The 25,410-nt window shown below is 43.8% G+C and overlaps 1 protein-coding gene across 1 annotated transcript in view; it reads left to right on the top strand.

The window, feature by feature from the left end:
- Positions 1-25,410, top strand: part of DOCK8 (dedicator of cytokinesis 8) — a 765,653-nt gene that overhangs the window by 733,516 nt on the left and 6,727 nt on the right. Inside the window, exons 42-46 of the mRNA XM_078675733.1 lie at positions 1,501-1,635; positions 4,189-4,278; positions 5,482-5,718; positions 6,605-6,748; positions 16,117-16,223. Of these exons, the coding sequence (XP_078531859.1) occupies positions 1,501-1,635; positions 4,189-4,278; positions 5,482-5,718; positions 6,605-6,748; positions 16,117-16,223 (713 nt within the window). The remainder of the gene's footprint in view (positions 1-1,500; positions 1,636-4,188; positions 4,279-5,481; positions 5,719-6,604; positions 6,749-16,116; positions 16,224-25,410) is intronic.

Raw genomic sequence — 25,410 nt, 5'->3', positions numbered from 1 at the left:
GTTCTTGCTAATATGCCCCTCAGTTCCTGTAAACCAGAAAGCTTCCAATGATGTTCAGTGACCTTCACCCCCACCTGTAAGACTTCATGAACATCTCAGCGTACCATGTATTTTTGTCTTTGTATTTAAACTTCTTCTTTGATCCCAATCCTCAAATAGCTCAAAGCTGTCTTGGCAGTGACGGATAATTCCTTGCCTCGGTACTTCCATCTTTTCCAGGTCCCTTCCCCCTTTCTAGAAGCTTCCTCTGCAATCGTGGTCCTTTTTGTAGGTATGGTCAGGAAAGGCTAGCTGCCCGTTACTCTCTACGGCACATGTTAGGTTGGGCTTGATATAGGTAAAAGTTATTAATCTGGGAACTTATTTATTAAGATACATTATGATTTCAATCTGATGAGGGCAGAGCCCCCTAATTAGTGAAAGAGTAAGACAATGAAAGGGATGGGGAGGTAATGTATTTTGTTTGTATGGTATGTTGACCAAGCATGATTTATGTGCTAGTCTATCAATACACTACAAAACGCAACTATCTCTGACTGACATACGTACTTTATCACAACTATTACTTTTTCTTTTTATAATTACAGAATTAAACGTCCAAAAGTAAAGAGGATCTCAAGTTATTAGATACATTTCCTGCTTTGAGCACCAAGCAAATGGGACACTGCTTTCATTCTCATTGCACCCTTTCCTATGCGTATCCAATGGTGATGCTTTGTATTGCAGGCTCCCTTTCCAAGATGTTGAAGAATCTGACTGAAATCTTTTCTTTGTTAGAAGTATGCAGATATTCTCACACATTTAGAAGAGGACATGTCTCAAGGAATTCATTTTCAAACACAATTTGAAACTGAGTTTTGCTGTGGAAGTTTGGGCTCAATATATTCAGTGTATCACTCCCTGACTGAACAAAAGGTGCAGAACCGACTGAAGCACAAGTGATGAATCTTCATTGGACCACAGACACACCCTGAATAGCTAGTATGGCTTTGTAAACAGCTGCCAAAAACTGGCAATGGATGAAGGAGTAGTGCTTTCGAATAGGAGAATTGATCAGATTTAAATGTAAATTCTCCTCTACACTCCTGTTATCCACTCATTACCAGCACACCTTTTAGTGGATGCTGGTACTTTAGTAGGTTGCATGAATGGCTGTGGTAGTGATGCTACCAGGGTATTTGTTTACTTCATGCTGGAGTGTGATGTATCGCTCTGTGTGCTCTCGAGATTATATTATCTTCAAGAAACATCAATAGGTTGGTTGCTCCTCTATAAAGCATTGCTAACCCAAAAGCTAAAATTCACAGTGTCATGTTGCAAATATTTATATAATATATGCAGACATCAGCGAATGTAAAGTACTGTTTACTCTAAGTGCTAGAGCAATTTGTTTAGTGGAGTCATATTGTTAAGTTTTTTGTTCTAGTGTTGTAATAGACAGCGAATGATAACATCAATAGGTAACTAACTCTTTCCAACTCCTGCACTCTTATTCCTCAGGGTCACAAAAGAATGTTTGGGACCTACTTTCGTGTAGGGTTCTATGGAGCCAAATTTGGTGATTTGGATGAGCAAGAATATATCTACAAAGAGCCTGCAATTACTAAATTGCCGGAGATTTCCCATCGGCTCGAGGTAAACCACAATGCTTTCCTAACATGTACTATATTGTAAAGTGAGAGATATAAATCATGTCATTTTAAACACGTATTCTGATGGAGAGCCCTATTTACCAGAATGTTTTTAACACAAAGGTGTGAAAGTGATCAATCACTCTTCTTGAATGGAGCGCTTGCTTTTTATCCATAGAGTTATTTGGTTCAGAGTAGACAGGATGTATGGTGCCAGGGACTGTACAGTAAGTTGTGTCAATTGTTTTGTAGACATCAGCTCCTACCAGCAAATTTTGCATGAAAACTGCATTCAAGGACCGGCTGGACAACAACGCACACAACTGCAAGGAACTCTTCAACATCGTGAAAGAGCTATCCAACCCCAGCGCAGGAAACAACGACATCACCCCATCGCAAGACCTCTGCAACTCCCTCGCCTCATACTTCAACAACAAGATCGCGGACATACACAACAGCTTCAACAACCAACCAACGCACACCAAGACCGAACAACCACCCCCCACCACCACCCTCCACGCCTGGAACCCGATCAGCACCGAAGACACCATCCGCACGATGAACTCCATCCACTCCGGATCACCGACCGACCCCTGCCCTCACCACGTCTTCAACAAGGCCGACGCTGTCATCGCACCCCACCTGCGAGACATCATCAACACATCCTTCGACACCGCCACCTTCCCTGAGAGCTGGAAGCACGCCGAACTCAGCGCTCTACTCAAGAAACCCACAGCGGACCCCACCGAACTCAAGAATTACCGCCCCATCTCGCTCCTCCCGTTTCCAGCCAAAGTCATCGAGAAGACCGTCAACAAGCAGATGGCCGCCTTCCTCGAGACGAATGGATCCCTCGACCCCTCACAGTCTGGCTTCCGGGCCAACCACAGCACCGAGACCGCCCTCATCGCCGCCACCGATGACATCCGAGCCCTGATGGACAACGGAGAAACAGCGGCCCTCATCCTCCTAGACCTCTCCGCGGCCTTCGACACTGTCTGCCACCGCACCCTAGTGCAACGTCTCAGCAGCGTCGGAATCCAGGACAAGGCGCTGGAATGGATCATCTCCTTCCTCGACGGAAGAACACAGAGAGTCCACCTACCACCGTACAAGTCAGAGGCCACCGAAGTCATCTGCGGCGTCCCTCAAGGATCCTCACTGAGCCCCACCCTCTTCAACGTCTACATGAGCCCCCTCGCGGCCATCGCACGCCAACACAACCTCAGCATAATCCCCTACGCCGACGACACCCAGCTGATCCTCTCCCTGACCAACGACCCCGCCACCGCCAGAGCCAACCTGCACGAAGGGATGAAAGAGGTAGCCGAGTGGATGACGACCAGCCGCCTGAAACTGAACTCAGACAAGACGGAGGTCCTCATCCTGGGCTCTTCACCCTCCGCCTGGGACGACTCCTGGTGGCCTCCCGCCCTGGGCACCGCACCCAAACCGACAGACCACGCACGCAACCTGGGCTTCATCCTGGACTCCTCCCTCTCCATGACCAGGCAAGTCAACAACGTCTCCTCGGCGTGCTTCAACATCCTACGCATGCTACGGAAGATCTTCTGGTGGATCCCCACCGAGACCAGGAAGACCGTCACCCAGGCCCTCGTCACTAGCCGACTGGACTACGGCAACGCCCTCTACGCCGGTACCACCGCCAAGCTCCAGAAGAGACTCCAGCGGATCCAGAACGCCTCAGCCAGACTCATCCTCGACATCCCACGAACCAGCCACATCTCCGGACATCTGAGAGACCTACACTGGCTCCCCGTCAACAAAAGAATCACCTTCCGCCTCCTCACCCACGCACACAAAGCCCTACACGACCAAGGCCCGAGCTACCTCAACAGCCGAATCAACTTCTACGCTCCCAAACGCCACCTCCGATCAGCCAACCACGCCCTCGCCGCCGTCCCCCGCATCCGAAGAGCGACTACAGGAGGGCGGTCCTTCTCCTACCTGGCCGCCAAGACCTGGAACTCCCTCCCGACCGACCTGCGCCTGACCCAAGACCACCTCCCCTTCAGGAAGAAGCTGAAGACCTGGCTGTTCGAGCAGTAGCGGCACCCCCCCCTCCCCAGCGCCTTGAGACCCTACGGGTAGGTAGTGCGCTCTATAAATGTCATTGATTGATTGATTGATTGACTGAGTATCTTTTAGAACCCCTGAAATCTTCCAGGCAAGAAGGTTCATGTTTCCTTCTAAAAGAAGAGGATGTATGTCTCTTTTTGGACCCATCTGAGTGGGATTGAGGATTAGTTGGGATTATATTATTATAGTGTTATAGTTTTGATTCAAATTTTCATACGACATAGTAAAGATAAGTAAAGTGATACCAGTACCACAATGAGATTATCAAACAAGCCTAGGGATTGCCTGAAATCTTGTTAATAACCATTCATAAATGCTGGATACAAGTTAAATATAAAATGAAACATGACAATTTCTGATGTATGTGTTGATATATAATAAAACCAATAAAAGGTGCTTAAAATAACTTTAAAAATATACTGATACAAAAAGACGACTTCATTTTTTTTCTCTGCAGGGCTTTTATTGTCAGTGTTTTGGTGTGGAAGCTGTAGAAGTGATAAAGGATTCTGCTCCAGTGAACAAAGCAAAGCTTGATCCTAACAAGGTATGAGCCATATTAAATACATCCAATGTGGTATGGCAAGTGTAAGAAACAAGCACTGGCAAAGCCAATAGGTCTCACTTATGCAAGAGGTATTGGCTTTGCCAATATGTTTTATCTATGGTGTACAACATCATGGTTGCTGTTCAGCATGGTTAAAAGTTAGAAGGGTAAAGGGGATTGGTGTGTTAAATACTGTAGTGGCATGGAGAGGTGTGGAGTGGTGTAGAGTGGTCTAGAGTAGAGCTGAGTGGCATGGAGTGGAGTGCCATTGAGTGAGGTAGAGTAGAGTGGAGTGGAGTGTTGTGGAGGGAGTAGAGTGTTGCAGAGTGGAAGGGCGTAGAGAGGAGTAGAGTGGCATAGAGGTGAGTGGTGTAGAGTGGAGTAGAGTGTAAGATTGGATTTGAGTGGTGTAGATTGGAGTTGCATAGAGTGTCGTGGAGTAGCATAGAGCACAGTGGAGTGGCGTAAAGGGTGTTGCATATAGTGGAGTAGAATGTTGTAGGTTAGAGTGGCACAGAGCGGAGTAGACTGTCATAGAGTGGAGTGGCATAGGTGTTGTAGAGTGGAGTGGTGTAGAGTGGAGTAGAGTGTCGCAGAGTGAAGTGGCATAGAATGTCAGAGTGGAGTGGCATAAAGTGGCGTGGTGGAGTGGAGTAGAACTACCACACAGCAATCATTTTTTGAAAGAAATTTTGTTGAAACAATTTTGGTGCTCCTTATTGACTGCAGTACTGGGAAGGCCATTTCCTGAAGTGCCCAAAGCAAAAAAAATGAAGGGCTTCAGATACCCCTGTAGCTTTGTTGAGTTGGACCTCGGACCTAATTGCCAGAGAGTGATGATTTCATAGAGCAGAGATGATGTGCCAACTGAGTAATAAAAGGGGTGTCCAACATAGGTCAAGGATTACCAGATACATTACAGATGTTCGGAATACATACCCAGGGTACTTAATCAACCAAAATGGAACACTTGTACATAGTCAGTGCATACATCTAAATGTGGAATGGATTTTGACCTTTCAGAACCAGGTTAGGAAACCTTTTGTAATGCACATCTACATGTTTCGTATAACATATTCAATGTCAAGACCGTTTATAAATTAGATTTATTGATTTGACGGTCTTTTTTCATGCATTCTGTGGGATATGAAATGTTATTTATTTATTTGTGAGGGTTCCTTTTCTTTTCTTTTTTTCTTCTAGGCCTACATACAAATTACATTTGTTGAGCCTTATTTTGATGAGTACGAAATGAAAGACAGGGTAACATACTTCGAAAAGAATTTCAATCTGAGGCGGTTTATGTATACCACTCCATTTACTCTGGACGGGCGACCAAGAGGCGGCCTCTGTGAACAATACAAGCGGAAAACCATCCTTACCACAATGCATGCGTTTCCCTACATCAAAACCAGAATCAACGTCATTCAGAAGGAAGAGGTACAGTGATGGGTCCAAAATACAAAATCACTGGGATGGGAAGCAAGGAGTTCTACTATAATAACCCAACAAGAGGATCTTTTAATGACAGTGGGGATCTGTAGATCAGGAAGAACCCCAAACTGATACAAATGAGACAATTAAAAGGGCATTTTTTGAATGTTGTTACAATATGTCTCAAAAGCCAAGCAGATATCAAACAAAGAACCATTCTCAAATGCCTGTTGTTGGTGATTGTTAGAGATGCAGGACTGGGTAGAAAACCCGTGGGCTAGATCTACTAAGAATTTTTATGGTCGAAAATGCTCCGATTTGGCATTTGAGACAGTTAACACGCTTTTCAGACCTAGTAATCCCCATTTTAGGAGCTGAAAACATTTGGTTCCTAAAATGGAATTGCGAATGGATATCGATTTGATATTTGGAATGGGCGTGTTGTAGGCCTCGTTTCCAAATACCAAATCGATATGCTGTGTGCCAATGTTTTGCAACGAAAATCAGACCACAAAATATTGAAAAGTTACTGAGGCCCCAGAGGAGCCCGTAACCCATTAACAAAGGTGGAGAAGCGCCTTGGGGACCCTTTTTCTTTTGTAAATTAACAGAAAGGTCTGTTGAAGAGCAGACAGGGGTCCAGGGAACGGTTCTTAAAAATCTGTTTTGGTGTCATAATACTTGTTCTACATCTGTCCCTGTCTTCTTCTCTTCACTGGATACCCCTTTTGGCATTCAGCAGAAATGCTCATATGCATGATATTTCAAGCATATCCTGATACGGATTCCCTGAATCACAAGCCAATAATGACCCAAAGCATTAAGGTCTATGCAATGATCACCACCAGTTATGATTTAGCATTTTAACTTCCCTTTCATTTTGTTTTGTTAGTTCATCTTAACCCCAATTGAAGTTGCCATCGAAGACATGCAGAAGAAAACGCTGGAGCTGGCAATTGCCACACACCAGGAGCCTCCAGATGCCAAGATGCTGCAGATGGTTCTGCAGGGGTCTGTCGGAGCGACAGTCAATCAGGTATGCATTTCAGTGTGAACTTGTTAAGCCTTGGTATTGAATCATAGTAAGTTGTGTGCCGCACTGAATTTGAGCGTGGTATTCATGCCCAGGATTGTCCTGTGTCCTGTGAATGTAAGGGCACTACTGTCCATTGTCTCTCGTGTGTCCTCATCCATTTTCCTTTCAGTCTGTTGCACAAATTACAAATTACAATTTACATGTTCTTGGTTTTTTAATGTCTTTCCTGCATGCACATTGTAAGCCAGGCTGGATTTAAACCAATGGCTCACATTTTCTGTAACAGTTGGTAATACTGATGCTGCACAGAGGTACCAACGCAGGTGAAGAGAACATAAGTGCCTCCTGTTCACTTGGTAGAGGACAGAGGTTTCTCCACACTAGTGCTCCTTATCCAGCTCTGTTTTGTCCTGATCTTCATAATTCTTTGCATTAATCAATTAGTTTACCAATATTTCTTCCTTGCCAGTGCACCATAGTCTTTGGAAATCCACTCCACTCATTTCCCCAGTCTCTTCATTACATTCTCGCAGTTTTTCTCTTTTTCCCCACCTCGTGCTCAATATCTTCTTGCTTCTTCACGTATGTGGTCCTTCCACTAGTGATGCTGTCCTTTGAGTTAATAAAATGTTTTCACAGGATACAAGCAAGACCTATCTATTTGGGGCCCATTACGATGCCGGACAGACACGCGTCCTACCTGCATCGTAGCGGAAGCTGAACCACCTGACAAGGAGCAGGAGGTCCTGCTTCCCAGATTATGATCTGACAGTGGTATTGGCGGTCGATCCTGTGTTTTTTCCATTGCGGCTTGTGCTGTCGCTCCCAGCAGAAGCAGCAATGGAAAAAATACAGAGTTTAAACATCCCTGCACCGTTTGGCAAACACCATGCAGTGCTTGCCACACAATGAAGGAATATTTTGAGGGCACCACAAGGGCCTCCCAGGCCCCATAGCGGAGTGCCAGAGGAGAAGGGGGCCCGCTAGGGGTCCCCAAAGTCACTTTGTGTCTGCCTTTTGATGGCAGGTGGACTGCCATGAAAGGGCAGGTGGGAAGCGAAATTGTAATCCCGACCTGCTCCGCTGCCATTTGCGGATTACATTTTCTCCACACGACGGGCTACGTGAGCTCATTGGAAGTGGAGCGGAATTCCCCTGTGGGATTCCCTCTAACTGCCAGTATCGTAATGAACAGAAACTTCTGATGTCGGGCGGAAAGCCTCCGACGAGCTGTTGGATGGCTTTCCGCCCAATATCATAATGAGGCCCTTTATGTTTTAAATGTAGACACATAGATGGTGCCAACTGCATTCCTTTTTATGCAAAATGTTTTATGTGTTCATAGCAATATAGAATATAGGATGTGTTCATAGCAGCATAGAATATAGGATGTTCCCAGGGAAAGATGGGAAGCTAAGGTCTCATTCTTTTTAGAGTTTTTGTATAGAGATTAATTTGAAGAGTAATATATTAATAAAAGGGAATGAATACATTTTATAGTTGAACACGAAATATATTTACATGCTTAAAATGATCTACTGCTATATCCGTGGTTCAAGCAGGGCTGTCAACGCCAATATAAAATTACATATGCTGTCCCCTGTTTCATAAAAAGGGTGGAAGCTAAAACCCTAAATAAGGACCAAAAAGCATTGGCCACTTCACATCGCTTCCTGTTTGCAGGGCACCCTTGGCAATGACTAGTTCAGAGTAAGCTAGCATAGGGTTTCCATGGAGTGAGACAAGCTTCATTGTGCTTTTAAGGCCCCCACCCTTTTGGTTCTACAGATTCCCACTAGTGTAACATGAACATCAAGGTTCGTTCTTGAATTCAGTGATCTACATGCTCATGAACTTCTCAGCAGTAGATGCGTAGAACATTCAATACACCACTGAAAGCAACACAATCTCTCAACTTGATAGGCTGGTTTTCTTTGAATGTTGTCTTCTCCAAGTTGGAGTTCTATAAGGGAGACCTCTTACTGAAACTGGGAAACCATGTCTGCTGTATTACAACTGCTGGAACAGGTGGTAATTTTTCAGCACAAACACCTGAGCATTGATGTATCATAGGCAGCTAAAATCTTCCAGGATTGTTTTGAGGTGTAATTTGCTCCATTGTGAATGCTTTCAGTTGTATCAATGATGTACAAGTGCTTGGTACCACACAAGAAGAAGATTAGAGAGCAATTTGCACCTTGTGTGCATGGCACTTTAAGAGTCAAGTCTCACACGGAATGTGGAGAAAAGTGAATTTCACATCACAAACCTAAAAGTACATCAATGTAAATGCTAAGGCAGGCAGGCTGAAGCTGATATATGCTGGCAGCAGTGCTTAATTTGAGCCAGTATTTGCAGGTGGGGCTCACCTGCACAAATTTTTGGGGACCGGCACTCATTTTTCCTCAACAGACTTTGACCAGAGCAAAGAGAGAAAAACACAAAAGAGGGAAAGAAGGAAGAAGAGAAAGTTGGAAAATCAGTGACAAAGAGAAAAAGCAGGGATGAGTAAGAACCAGCAAGACTAAAAATAAAGAGGCAAGGAATGTTTGTTGGTGGATTAAAGAGGCATGAGGTGGAATCAAGACTACACAGCCTTGGTATTCAGGAATCTGACCTTCAATAACACCCACCGCAGACTTCTGAGCAAAATGTTGGGTACTTATTCTTTTATAAATTAAGTACTGGGAGGCAGCATTGATCAACAGGGTGGTGCCCACAAATGGCAATCCTCTGGGGATCATTTTGGGTATGACTGGTTACTGTGTGATTGAATAAGTAATGTCGAGAACGCCCCTACATGAACTTATCCAACAATGGAACACCCTAAAGTATACCACTGACTGCGGGAAAGCTCTCCATTCAAATGTTGAATAGGGGGATGCAGCTCACAGTACCCTGCATTGACGCACTGAGGTAATTGTGGATGCCAAATCTGTTGGCATTGAGGCCATTCTGGCCAAATTTAAGGAGTAGATGCAGTGTGGCGAACTAAGGGCACAAAGGGCAAACCCTCAGCTGGAGAAGGAACCTGTTGTCATTGTATAATCATGGGAAAATGTTTAGTACTTCCTCTATGAGAAAAGTTTATCCCTTATGATTAGGCATTTGGCACTTCTCATAATGTGTGTTAAGAACAAAGCTCACACATGCTGCCCTGAAATCATCTACAAGAATATGAGTATGGCAAAGCACAGAAACAAGCAACTGGTGGAAGAGCATGTTATTCATTCAGTCACTCACCCTGTGCATCAATACAAAATAAATGAAGAGGGGGTTGTATTGGATGTTACACTATTAGTGATTAAGCAGTTGATTATAGAGAGGGATTGGTTTCATGCAATAAAAAACCAGTTGCATAATTGGGGTCATATAGTGATGACTGATGTATTCAAACATGAGCAAGATTAATTGTCAGTGGCAGGAAATGTTGCCCTCCAGATGCAGAATCATCTAAAAAGAACTGAAGAAGAGATAGGGTTAAGGAACTTATGCACAAGGGTATCATTGATTAATGGCCACAAAAAAGTTGCTTCCTTAAAAATGATGGTTCCCACATATGGACAAAAGAAAGATTATCTGTGACAAAGGCATTGGTTGAGATACAAAACCTGTTCCAGTGCATGTCAGAGCTACTTGCATGTCCCTAGGCAATGTTTGCTCTGTTCTTCTTTGCCCACTTCACCTTGGGGCAGTACCTCCTGGTGATGAATGGATGCTCACAAGTTCCCAATTGCCAGGAAATTACCATGAACCCGTTCAGCCAAAGCCCTGTCAGCGCCTGAGGAAGTCTTTTCTAACATGGGGATCTCACGCTAAGTAGTCAGTCAAAGGTTACAGTTCACAAGCCACATACTGTTTCACAGAACATATATACTTTCATCACAAAAGATTCATTCCGTTGTTGCCACAAGTTTATCGGGTGGTGAAGAATGTTGTGGTATCAGCAATCACCACTGCAACCAGTGTTCTATCAAGTCCTTCTAACAACACAATTAAGCCAAAGAGTTTATAGGTAGAGACGATCCTGAGCCAAGAGCTAGAGACTAGCACAGCAAATAAAAAGATTTAGCATACACCCATGGTTAAAAAAAAGGAAGCAGAGACTCAGAAATCAAGTGGGAAGGCCTAGTGAGGCAGAGCAAAAGGGAGACACATTAGTTGACAAAGAACCACTGCAACATGCTCAGAAACAAACTGAGTCACATTTTCAATTCCAGGCCCACCATCGCCGAAACGTATCATGCTTGAAGAAATGTTTGTGTTCCACTGATTGTCAGTCTGACACAGATGATCTCTTCAATAGATGATCTCTTGAACAATCCTGGCCATGGCTCAGCATGTGATGAGTGACCCATTCGACTGTGAACACCAGTCACAGAGAGTAGACTGAGCCAAGCAGAGATGTTTAGCTATACCTGTTTTTCCATTCAGAAAAACACAGAGACTAGCTGAGACTTAAGGAAATGGAAGTACTTAATCGGTAAAAGAATACGTTTTCTGATGCTAAACCCTGTCTACTTTATTTTGTAAATAGGGGTTAGTGCCACAAATCTTGGATACGCCCCCTTGCCGTTTAGTAAACCAAAGCAGCGGCTCACTGCTTTGTGTTTCTCTCATGTTATTTCTAGGTTTAGCGCTGAGAAGTTAATCAGAAAAAAAGATTTTGCGCTGCTTTGCATCAACACGGTGTAAAATCTTAGTAAATCTACCCTTCCTGTCTCTTTATCTTATACTTGCAGGTTTATTTTCCTCCTGCTTTTTTCCCTTTGGCACTTTTTTCCCTCTTTCTCCTCATGCTTTTTCCTCTTTTGTGTTTTTCTCTCTCGCTTGCTCTAGATCAAAGTCTGTTGAAGAAACATGAGTACCAGTCCTCAAAAATGAGTGCCGATGAGCCCCGCTTGCAACCACCGGCTCATATTACACTGGGAAACGAGTTGCAGTCTCAGGGAAATTTCAAGCTTTGACCCTAAAGATAGGTCAGAACCAACCTATAGAAAACAAGTTGCCATAGAGGCCTGGTGGCTAAATGCAAGCTCCCCTGGTAGTAAAGGAAGCAGTACTTGGTGTGGTGGGTTAATGTATATCTTTATCCTACACACATCTCCATCCTATGTAAATTACCTCCTATTTTGCAACTACTGACTGAAAAGAGGCACAGAATCATATCTCATGAGCCCAAATGTTTTCTGCATTTCAAAAGGGTGATTGTATGTGACTGATGTGACTTCCTGCTGCACGTGGGCTTACCTTCAGAGCGACGGCAGAGAAATGACATTAAAATCAAAAGCTAATCTTGCAATTCTAGCAGGAAGAGCGAGGTGTGGCTGGAGCTGCCCTTCTCAAAGTAATGGAAAGAGAATGAGGTGGACAGATTGGAAGGGCAAAGGTAGAGCGAGGAGAGAAGTGGATGGGAAAAGGGAGATCTGAAAGACATAGGCTTGCCAAAAGGGGGACATGGATAAAGGAAAGAGGGGACACAGGAAAGAAGGACTAAAACACCAAGCTAGGTTTGAGAGGAATTGGAGATAATGAATAGGCAAACCTTCAGAAATTTAGGGGAGAGAGAATGAGATGTAGGGGAGACAATATGAAACAAGCATTTGCAATGCAATAGGTCTCGCAGTTACACAAGTTTAAGCTATTGGCATTGTAAAGGACAATTCCTTTTATTTATGTTTTTAAAACGAAAACAAAAATGAAAGGCATTGTTATTTGCAATGTCAATAGCTCAAACTCGCGTAAATGGGAGACCTATTGCATTGCAAATGCTTGTTCTTAGGACTTCTGCCCTGTGCCTATCTGTGTGTGAGGGAACGAAGCAAGGCACATACATACCAGTGGGCGTGAGGATGGCACATAGGCTTCTGGAAGGGAACCTTTGCACAATGTTTTAGACCTTTTGCGTGCACACCATGGGTCCTGTGCAGCCCTGGACTTTAAATCAAACACGTCGTCCATAGAACTGCCTGCACCACACACACATTTACGCTTGCACGGGACATGGCCGGTTTTCTGGACGGCGCGTGCTTGTTCTCCATCCCTGTTTAGCTGGCATGTGCGCACTTCCACCCAGCGGCAGCCGTGCATGTCTCCAACTCGTGCCTCATGTTTAACCTGTGGTGATTAATAGAGACGAAAGAACACACCGGGTGAGCTGCAGGCAGACATATTCCTGCATGTGCGGACTAGGAGGTTCAGAACACTGTCACAGTGGCCTCCTAGGGGAGCATGGTGGATGCAGGGAGCGGGATGACAGTAAGGGGCACTATTGTCCCCTGTGCACTAACAGTGGACGCCTTCGGATTGGACGCTGTCTTCCAACAAGCAGGCACGAAGGATTCACTCTGGGAGCACTGGGGCAATATCGTGGCCGAGCTACAGCAATTTCCAACTATTAATTTAGTGACAAATTAGAATGAAAGGTGGATATGTGCACAATTTAGTTTCATTATTACACAGTGTACTGTACCATGTTGTTAGCGGTCACGTGACTGGTACAATCTTAGTCTACTAACTAAAAGCAGGTAACACCCGATGCAAAGTACCAACTGTGGCTGCTCGGTCCCACTGCTTTTCTCGTGCACTGGAAGGACAGCACATTTGACAAACTGTCCCCGAGGCAGTAATCCCTCTCACCTCCAGATGCACGCATTCGCAGATGGTGCCTGGCCAGAGCCACCCCCATACGGTGCGCCGGGCAGCAGTACTCCTTGCTCGTGGTGTCTGGGCAGTAACTCCGCTCCCAATACACACACTCTACGACCAACCACACGGAGGACCCGGAAACCATTCGACACCCAGTTCCTGAGCAGCACACCTTAAACAACCTGCCTGAGCAGTGCCCACCACAGACTGGGCAAACCCCAGTACTCCATACACGTAACTCTGTACCCCCACCAATCCCACATTCAATCAGACTAAAGTCAATGGTGCCTGGGCAGTAGTTTCCACACGCGGGGAATGTCAAACGGCTCACATATTGCATGTTCACCACTACCGACAAAGTGTACAAGCACAACTACACAAACTTTTTACACGCTTTATTCTCCATACCTGCCCCTAATATTGAGCCTGCTTTAATGACCACGTATAGAACCTTCGACATGTCCAATATATTGTACATGCACAATTCCCCACATGCATTGCATTCATATGTATATGGATATAGCGCCTTTAATGCACATTTCACTACAATAATGCGAGCCACTCTGTACAAAATGCACTCATAAATGCTCACACACTGTATATGTACCATGACAAAAATATTCCACATGCACCAGTTAACGCACAAAGGGTTGCATTGTATTCTTGTGGTATTTATAATCCATTTCCCACGTTTATGCTGAAATAGCACTTTCTCTACAAGAAATATGTACACCAGTCCTATTGTATGTGACCCATGCTCCACACACTGCCAGCGTGCCACTCCTTTCCACGCCAGTTACTAGCATACGCTGAGAGAGCGCCACACATGGCAGCTTCGTCCCCTAGAATATTGTTGGGTATGATTTCGTTTAACGTTCACTAAGGCCCATGTAGTGGAGCGTGTGTGCATCATTGTTTAGCAGTTTTATACAGCGCTTTATGTGAGCAACAGTTACGTTAGTTACATATTGTCAAATTTACCGTACATTGATTACATTTATTTGCTGTACATTGTTCGTTAACCACTTGTGAGCACTGAACAGTAAAGGGATCTGGGGAGATTATGTCCCCTTTCCTCCTTGTGTGTGTGCACTGAGGTAAATTCATTAAAATGCCAGGTGTACCGGAAGTGACATCAAACGCAATTTGATCCCCGGTGGTAAAATGAAGACGTGCGTCCAACCTCTCAGTCTCAGACAATATAGCTTGGTTCCTGAACAATAACCCTTCCGACATGCCTGCCTGCCCCCACCCCTCCCCATCCGGGTCCCAATCATGCATTATTACTAGCAGAATGTGGTGGGCACACCCTCTGAACTAGGCCATTGAAGGAAGTGATAAACTGTGTGGTTGCAGCAGTTGCGTCCTTGTAAGAGTAAACCACTAGCCTACCTCCTGCGCACAGCCCAGCACATTTCTAACCCTTCATTTGTCATAGAACCGACTGACAGCGAGGAGGATTCTGCTGAGACATGCAGCAGTGTCTCTAACACCTGGTGACTCTGTGTACATTCACTCTGGCCTGTGCCTGACCCGGAGGGAAGGGGCTGTCAGGGAGGGGGGTGAGGGCGGGAGAAAAGGGAATATGCACAATGGGAGGGGGCGGGAAGCAAGCCGCGTTTATAGGCACGCGCACAGTTCTCTGCTGGTCTAGGCACATTCCTCACAGCTGCTAAAGAATAGCCTAATTGTATCTAGAACATAAGTTTGAGAAATGGATCTATCCTAAGTGCCTTATAAATAAGGAAGAACAGCGATGCCTGCCCGATGCCTTCACAGGAGATGATCAGGACGTGATTAAATGGTGTCAGGAGGAAGCTTAACCCCACGCGACATTAAAAATATATGGTAAAAAGCAACATGCAGGAATTACTGAAAACCGTTACTTGAAGAAACGGTTCACAACGTCTCTTTCCTTCTTTCATTTAGCTGCTTCCCTGTGAAATAGATCCAAAAAAGAACAAGCCTGCGAGTGTTGCTCGCGCGCACGCCACAGCAAGATATGTGGTTTCAATTATCGCGCCTGTGTCCGGGCACGATAATTGAAACCACATGGCAGCAGTGCAGGTAACCGACACCAATAGGCCATGGGCGGAGCAATGCGCACGCCTTTGGCCAATTGTGTGCTTTCTTTGTTAAAAAGACACCCGCAAAGGCCAATAGCATGGGCCAAAAGGAAAAGCACACGCACAAGCGTGTGCGATTCTTAGGTTCGTTTTCAAACCCCCTACAAGAGGTCTCCCGTTGCGCGGACAGTGCTGCGCACTGCAACGCTATGCGCGAGACCTAAAAAGGGAGCAAAGTACTCAATCTAGGAGGTAAATAAAAATGAACACTTTTGGAATCAAAAGGTATTGTGAGACTGCAGTACATAGGATTCTGCAATGGATTTATAGATTTCCTTTAACCTAATCAGAGTACAATTTTTATATCCAATGTACCCATTCCCTTACCTTTCACTTTCATTTTACCTCCAGAGATATTTTTGTTTTTTTGCTTGCCTAACAAATAATTTGTGAAATGCAACTGCTCAACTCCATACAATGTAACCTGAGATGGTCTAACCCTGTACAGTACTTCTGTAACTTAGGAAAGGACACAAACATGAGCAGCATTAAAATTGCATGTTGCTATTACACGAGTTTTCTGGGAACTCATCACTGTTTATGAGTAAATTGGTAATTCTTCTTTCTATTTCCTGTTTGTTCTCTTCCTGTTAGGGCCCACTAGAGGTAGCCCAAGTCTTTCTGGCTGAAATTCCTGCGGATCCCAAGCTGTATCGGCATCACAACAAGCTGCGGCTGTGCTTTAAAGAATTTATCATGCGGTAAGTATAGAGTACGTTGTTTCACCTACCAGTGAACCGGAGTCTTTCACTTACTGGCAATGCTGACGCCATAAAGAATCTATATGGATGGCCTTGACTGCAGCATCATGACTGAACTCAGCACCACCCTTCATTCCGCTGAGTTTGTATAAAATTCTACTTTCCGCTTTATGTTTGACGTAAATGTCACCTGACTATGCCTCCTAAAGTTGTAACTCTAAAGATGAGTAGGAGAGAGAGAGAACAAAGTGTGTCTTCTATTTTCGTAACATAGTAATGCCTATGTTCATTCTTTCTGTTGTATCCAAACCATGGGACATATTTACAAGGAGTGATTGCCACTAGAACATCACTTTTTCCGACATTCTAGTAGCGTTACCTCCTTTGCCTTATTTACAAGGGGGCGTTCAGCCACTTATTGTAACTTAACAATACCTTGTAAATAATGCCCCTATTCACGCAGCACTTAGTGTGAAAGGGGTGTGCAGTGGGTGTTGCAGTGGGCGTTCTGTCGCTACACCCTTTGCTTTTTGACGTTGCGCAATATTTGCAGGGTATGTGGCAGCGCCAAAATTACCGCCAGGGAATACCTCGTCTTAAGTAGGCCATTCAAGGAGAAATGTTTTATTTCCCCTGGTATCTTGCTCTTTCCACATGTGCTGCAGCAGCACTCATAGCTCAAATCACATGTAAAGATTGTTTATGTGCAGGAAGGTGACCCTTCCTGCACATAAACAATTGCCCATGCAGCGGAGGCACCTTAGCAAAATGGCGCTAGGGTGTCTGCGCTGGTGCTAGGCAACTTTTAATAGTGCCAGTGCTAGGGGTAACACAGGGGTGTGCCACATTCTTTTTAAATACAGCGCATCACTGCGTTTTGAAACTCTCAGAGCGCGGCATTATTAATTTTGGCGTAGCACCACGCTCCGCAGGTTTCTTGTAAATATGCCCCCATATTTTCCTCACATTTACCACTCTTTTTGGTCACATGCTTTTGCCTGTTCTACAATATTTATCTCACTAAAATGTATTATTTCCAAATAGGAAACCATTGTGCCATGCATAATGCTACTGTGCAAAGCAAGTAATGAAAATGCATACAAGAGAATAAAACAAGCAATTTTTATCATAAACTAACTGATTTTGAGAGCAGGTTAAGGCGAATCAATCATACACATGCCTCATAGGTTTATAGCCTCTCTGAGAGACTGCTTCTCTTTAATGACAGAGGCCTTCTCAGCACTTACTGGCAAGTTTTCTGTGGCCCCCAGGGCCGCCTGCCAGTGCTTCACTAGAAGAGAAGAGCAATAAAGAAAATGACTGAGTTTGTTTATCCAATTCTTTGCCTGTATAAATGTGCAATTAAGGTCAGAGGAAACCAGTATAACGAGCATTGGCATAGCCAATAGGTCTCGCCTTTGGGACCTTATAAGTGTTTAGCCATGCAACAGTTGATGTTGTTGCACCAAGGATATTGTGCTGCATAACTAAAGCAAGACCTATTGGCTATGCCAATGCTTGTTTTTTGTGTGGTTACAATCACATTAATTCTCTCCAGGAATCATAATTTTACAAACCTTTCCCCGAAATGGATGCATGGCCTAAAAACTCCCTACAACTTCCACAATATGACAAGAACAACCTGGGTATACCATGCACTCTAATGTAAAGTAGAAGTAAACTCTGACCAGATTAATTAGCACAAGGCCCAGTTTCTCTGCAGTCCGTGTAAATCTCACTGACTTACTTAAATAGTGAAAAGACATTCTGAGTAGAATAATCTGAGGAACAAATCAGCACAAAAGTCTTCGCGAAAAAGGCCTATTGAAAATCATTGCTTAAGTCAGGCTGCATTTGTCTGGCACTGCCTAATTTAGACAGCAAATACAGCACATTTCCGAATTTCAACAAAAAAAAGTTCTCATTTTGTCACAATGTATTGACAACTGTGAATGTAAGGCAGCTACTTTCCCTGCCTCCTCCCTTGCTAACACATTCATTATCAGTGTGCACAGAGGACAGGTAACAGCCATGAGTGACCTAGTGAAGCGGAACCAATGCAAGGTGGACTACAAGTACCACAAAACACTGGGGCAGGAACTCGCATAATAGACCCAACACCCCTGTGGTGGTTTAAACAATTTTGAAAGCTCCAAACTTTCTCTTGACAGGAACTTTCCTGCTTGATATGCGTTTACGTGCAATGTATCTGCCTTCCCTTAGTGAGAACAGGTCAAGGGATTGTGCATCACACTGTTCCTGACATTACTTAAGAGCCATCACTGTTGCCTTACATTTAGTGTGTAGAATCTGGGTTCTAGCCCTGCCTCTCAGAGCATGGTTCCAGCATGGCAGGCATGACCATGTGTATTCTTGGTATGGTGACACGTGCTTCCAGAACATCAGGACACCATGCTTGCACAGTTGCCATGTTTCACAGTTCCATCCGACTAGCTTCTACTGCCCAGGTTTTCACTCTTTGCATTCTGGGATTTGTAGGCATGGATTCATAATTGTATGAACAAGACTACAAGTGCCAGAATTCAACAGAATTTCCTGTACTGGAGTAGCTAGTCACGTAACAGTTGGGGAAACTTGACAGGGCTGTTGTTTGTAGATCGTAGACTTCTTTTACAAACCACAGTGAAATGGGATGTTCACACAATTGATCTATTTAAAGTGAGCAAGGCCAAAAATCCCTGAATGTATTTGCATAACTAAAGCAAGACCTATTGGCTATGCCAATGCTTGTTTTTTGTGTGGTTACAATCACATTAATTCTCTCCAGGAATCATAATTTTACAAACCTTTCCCCGAAATGGATGCATGGCCTAAAAACTCCCTACAACTTCCACAATATGACAAGAACAACCTGGGTATACCATGCACTCTAATGTAAAGTAGAAGTATACTCTGACCACATTAATTAGCACAAGGCCCAGTTTCTCTGCAGTCCGTGTAAATCTCACTGACTTACTTAAATAGTGAAAAGACATTCTGAGTAGAATAATCTGAGGAACAAATCAGCACAAAAGTCTTCGCGAAAAAGGCCTATTGAAAATCATTGCTTAAGTCAGGCTGCATTTGTCTGGCACTGCCTAATTTAGACAGCAAATACAGCACATTTCCGAATTTCAACAAAAAAAAAGTTCTCATTTTGTCACAATGTATTGACAACTGTGAATGTAAGGCAGCTACTTTCCCTGCCTCCTCCCTTGCTAACACATTCATTATCAGTGTGCACAGAGGACAGGTAACAGCCATGAGTGACCTAGTGAAGCGGAACCAATGCAAGGTGGACTACAAGTACCACAAAACACTGGGGCAGGAACTCGCATAATAGACCCAACACCCCTGTGGTGGTTTAAACAATTTTGAAAGCTCCAAACTTTCTCTTGACAGGAACTTTCCTGCTTGATATGCGTTCACGTGCAATGTATCTGCCTTCCCTTAGTGAGAACAGGTCAAGGGATTGTGCATCACACTGTTCCTGACATTACTTAAGAGTCATCACTGTTGCCTTACATTTAGTGTGTAGAATCTGGGTTCTAGCCCTGCCTCTCAGAGCATGGTTCCAGCATGGCAGGCATGACCATGTGTATTCTTGGTATGGTGACACGTGCTTCCAGAACATCAGGACACCATGCTTGCACAGTTGCCATGTTTCACAGTTCCATCCGACTAGCTTCTACTGCCCAGGTTTTCACTCTTTGCATTCTGGGATTTGTAGGCATGGATTCATAATTGTATGAACAAGACTACAAGTGCCAGAATTCAACAGAATTTCCTGCACTGGAGTAGCTAGTCACGTAACAGTTGGGGAAACTTGACAGGGCTGTTGTTTGTAGATCGTAGACTTCTTTTACAAACCACAGTGAAATGGGATGTTCACACAATTGATCTATTTAAAGTGAGCAAGGCCAAAAATCCCTGAATGTATTTGCAACATGAAAACTCATGGCTGGAACTATGATATCCAAGACCCTGACACCAAGGTCACGTTGTCTACTGGGAGGTGAGCCTGGCCTCAAGAATACATATGAGCCCGCAGGCTCCAATCCTGTTGTCGTCTTTAAGTGCCGTACTTACAATAAGTCGTGCTACTACACAATGCAACTATGTTGAAATGTCAATGTGCTACACACAGCAACTAGACATTTCAATGTTATTCCCTATATTCTATCTCGAGTTACAGTTGGTTAGTTTGCAGAATTGTGTGTGTCTATGGGTGGGTCTTAACCTTGTTGGACTTTGATGTAGTGACTGCAAGCAGGCTCCCACTGATAGCATTCCAGAAAGGTTTGCCTTTCGAATTACACTTGGAATGCAGTGATAACACCGATAAGCACTTATTTGGCAGTCTAGTTGTCCTGGACCTCGGCTGCTGCTGTTTGGAGCCAAAGGACGCTCACAGGTTTAAAGGGACATGAAAAGTTTAAACCGGTAACAGTGCCGGGCTCCCCCTGTCTTGTAAAATGGCGACACTAGCAGCTGCTGCCCCCTGCCCCCCTACAGGTTCAGAGCAAGTGTTGTGGAACCTCTCGAGTTTTTGAAAGAGCTGGACAGGAAACTGAGAAATTACCAAAAAGGCGGTCTGAGCTCCTGTTGAAGACATCAAGGAGGCAAGAGCAGTCAGCATGTCCAAATTAAATTAGAGGTACCCAAACAATAGTTGGAACAAGCAGGGCAAACGCTTATTAGCGCCAAAAGTGCTACGCCACCATAAAAATACCCATATGTATAAAACGTTTATACGACTAGGGTGCAGCGGTCTTGCGTCAAGATGCACAACTACTCCCACAAACAATCTGTCACTTACACAGGTTTTACGTGCGCTACAGAGCACAAGTCACGACGACTTCAGCAAACAAGCGCTGAAAGACAAGCGTGGCCCGCAGCCGCGAAAGTTAAAGCGACACGCAGCGTTTACCTTATGGGAGCGAGCAACGGCGGGCGCGATAATTGCAAACAGATGGCGCCGCTGTTCACTCCCACAAAGTAAACGTCATACATGCACGAGGGCTCCTTGGAAACACTGCAGAACATGCACGAGTTTCCACAAAAGCCCAGAGTGATTCCAAGAGGTCACTCCAATGCAGCACTTGCGTGCTGCGTAGGTGAGACCTAAAAATTTACTGTGATGGTCAGTGCTGCAGGGTACAGCCGGCATAGCAAATAAATCACTACAGCATGTGAAATTTTACATTTAATTTCTGAAATCTTGTGCTCTCAGAATTTAGATGTAAAATTCAAGCTTGGGCAGGAAAGTTTTTCGGTTAAAATATGACTCTTTTGAATTCTTATGTCTCTTCGTCCAAAATATCAAGATGAAGAAAAGTGGCTGCTGAATTGCTTCTTTGAGAAGCTACAGTGATCCCAAGGAGCATCTCTATACTGACTCAAGCACACCTGTGACTTAATTTTTTGTATAAAAATAATACATTCCTCATAAAAATCGAGCACCCTAAGCACAGTGAGGCTCAGCTGCGAAAAGCTGACTAGATGTTTGTTTTAACAAAAGTAATCTGTTGAACAAAGTCATTTTGCCCCGATCTGCAATAAAAATCAATGGTACTTTTTTGTCATATATTTCCCTTGTGTGTATCTATGATTAGTTGTTTAAGCATAGAGTTCTTGCTAAGGGCCAAACAAGCTAAACAGTATGGACAAGGTAAAAGGTCCCGTCCTGATGGGAGGTTACAAATGAAGACAAGGTGGTACTAAGAAGGGACTAACAAGCCTATTAACAAATCAGAAGCCTGCGTTTACGAAGGACAATAACACAAGCCAATTAAAAATATGGGTGGAGAGTGGGTAGGGCTTCAAGTCCATACTCCAATACAGCATGCCACGGGCTCGACCTAAAAAGGAAGGAATGAAAAGGCATTAAAATAGTACATCCGGGGACTGCTGCCCATGTTATATAAATGTCAGCTAATGTGGGTTTCTGTGGCAGGAATACTGATTAGAACAAATGGCTTGATATTTCATCATTGTAGTTATTTATTCACATTATTGCTAGTAAACATCAAGGATTTTCCAGTAGGGTCAGACTAAACACTTTATATAATATTTCCTGTAATAGGGGGGAGATTGGATATTGCAGTTCTCCATTCTCTGTGTTAACCATTTGTCTGGAGGATGGGGTTGGGAAGTCTTGGATTTTACCAACGGCTGAAGGAGACACAACATCGAAAGAATTGTTGACACTGAGCTAGGAGTTTGCTGAATAAGGTGTCCTCACCTGAATCAGCCTTTGTGGAAACTGTAAATGGGACCATTCTATGCATGAATTCCTCAATTGTGTTGAGATCCATGTGCATACTCAGAAAACCCTCCAAAATGGAGAGTCACCCCGTATTGTCAAAAGGGACAGGGTAGTTTACAATTGAGATAATAAACAAAATTCCCTTTTGTGCACCCTAATTCATTTAGGTCCAACGTGTGCTTTTATATCACGAATGGAAATGCACTGAGGAGTAGTTAATTCAAACTCTGCACACATTTTTCGTAAAAACTTTTCCAACACGTGTAAAAATATTAAAATTATTCTCTGTCACACTTGATGTTCTCAAGATATATTTTCATAAAAACATTCAGATATAAATTGCATATATAAAAACAAATCCTTGAATTAAAAGGACCTCACATAGTCCATCATTGCCTCATGCATCCACAATTCCTCAAACACATGGTCATACAATAATACACAATACAAATAATCTATCAAAGCAAATACACAATAATAGTAATCTGTCGACGCAGCGTTTCAGTGTAAATCAAAAATGGTTCACACCACCTTCTTTAGGAAACAATGTATAGTATTTCAATTTTTCTAAAAGACAGAGAAATGCGAAATTACAATTAATATTTTATTAAACAAACATTGAACCAAATATATTAGGGGTGCACAAAAGGGAATTTTGTTTGTTGTACTCAGAGTAATGGCCAGAGGCACATTTGTCAATTCGATGGAAGGTTTTTCTATGTGCTACCTGGTCATTTTTTGAAGATGCCAGTTACCCGAGATTAGGGTATGTCAAGAAAAGGATGACTGGTCACCATCAATCTGACACTGTATATTTCATGTTGCTCAGGAATCACAGTACACTTTGGGCGCACCCAGTAAGATTTCCAGAGCTGATAGAAGTACCTGGGACTCTTGCTTTCATCTCCATGTTCATGATCTTGGTGAGGGACCTCCAGAAATCCAGGAGCTTATATCACACTATCTCCAGAGGCCAACAATTCCAGCAATTCCTTCATTGGATTTCTGGTGTATTTTGAGATGCAAGTCCACAAGCAGAATGCTTGTGGTTCCCTTTTGACTCCTTATGGGGGTAAGAGCAGTCAGCCTTTACGCTATATTTAAAACCCAGCGTTATTGCACCTTAAGGATCATAACAATCATCTATACCATCACAGAAGCTTAGGTAACACATGACCAAATCAATGGGGCAACCGAACTCTCTGACACTTTGGAGGTGATGTATTGGGCATTTTGGAGTCGAGGGCACCAAGAATAAATAGGTGTCTGCAGTCCTTCAAGGAACTTCCCATGCACAGAAGCTTGTTCTGGGTTAATAGAGGCTATCTGGAAAGAAGGTCCTTCTCAACCACACCACAAGTGGAATGCCTGAAAATGTCTGCCTACTCAACACTAACCACGGTCAGGCTTACCTTTCGGAGGGCATGCAGAAAAATCACCAGAACTTTATGACTGATTTTGAGATATGTTGAGGAATCCTTAGTCCTTCAATCCCTATGAACGTACATGATTTGCCGTTGGTGGCAAATAATGCACCAGGGTCCTGTGGCAGTCCCTAAAATATTGAAGTCTTGCTGGAGTTTCTCTTCATAATCTATTGCTCTTTAGCCAGTGTGTTTGTAAAATTGTGCTTTAAAAGTATATATGTGGTCCCATTTAAAGCATTTAAAGCAGAAGATTGCTGGAATGAGGTGAGTCACCTATATCACTGTGCTTCCTTATTATCATATTAGAGTTGTATTAAATTATCTCCTAGGATAGCTAGAATGGTCGCGTAGCAGCCTACCCTTAAAGTCTGCATTTTAATCACAAGGGATTTAGGCAGTTGTATAACTTCTAGATCTCTCCTTTATAATTGGCCCTCATGCAAATCATGAAGTTAAACTCTATCTGGGTGACATAAGCCACTAATTGCATATTCATTTACACCTCAATGTATGTAGCAGAGCTGAGCGAGAAGTGTGTACAGCAGAAGAATGTGTATGAATGGCAACCAGTCCAGCATGGGTAAAGTCAGTGACATAGGATCTGCTATTGAATTGCTGCTAGGTATTTGGGACATCTGAGAGATGTCTCTCCATTCAGACATGTAACATATTCCATGTTTCATATGTGCATGGTGGGGAGGCTGAGCATTTGGTGTGCTAGGCCCCAAGCAATGGAACACCTTGCATCTCCGTCTTTGACAGATGCCAGACCCTTAGGCCTTCAATAAAGATTTAAAAGTTCTAGAATCCTTTTTTAGTTTAACTAAGTTTTCTTGAAGACAATCCCCATTTTCAGGCCTTGTTTTGGTTCCTACTTTCTTGATCTTGGTATCATCTTTGACTCTTTCTTTCCTTCTTCCAATCCAACTGCAGCGTACCTCAAATGTGCCACAAACAGCCTTATGAAATCTGCAAGATCTACCCGTTAATCACTTTCAACCAATCCCAGCAGCCCTTCTTGCTTTGTTTCTTTCCTCTCAAATATTTGTTCTGATTTTTAAAGGTCCTCTACATACCCCCTTGCCCCCTGTAGCCTTTCTTTAACTTTCCTGTTCAATCTCTTTTGCCAGCCATATTCCTCCACACCGAGTTTACTGTCCAATGGGTACGAAGCAGCGTGGTACATGTGTGACACAAACCTCCAAATCGGATTTTTTAATCCACATAAAGCCACTTTGCATGGTTCTGAGTGGCTCCACAAATCTGGAGTAAAGCAGCGCAGTGCAAATTACAGCCTTGTGTTACACTGCGCTGGAAAGGCTTTTCATTCACAGTGTGTGGGTGTTCCCACACAAAACCCGTGGATTTTGAGGCATCCCCAGATTTACAAGTACTTGTAAACCTGGGCTTGCGCCAAAATCTAACACCTTCTCAGGGGAGGCATAACTTGGAGAAAGAGCGTTATTTCTCTTCGTTTTTCCTCTTTCTATGT

The sequence above is a fragment of the Lissotriton helveticus genome, chromosome 2_1 (assembly GCF_964261635.1).
Source record: "Lissotriton helveticus chromosome 2_1, aLisHel1.1, whole genome shotgun sequence".
NCBI classification, from domain to species: Eukaryota; Metazoa; Chordata; class Amphibia; order Caudata; family Salamandridae; genus Lissotriton; species Lissotriton helveticus.
Note: the sequence above shows the minus strand (reverse complement) of the source record. Positions and strands in the feature narration are given on the sequence as shown.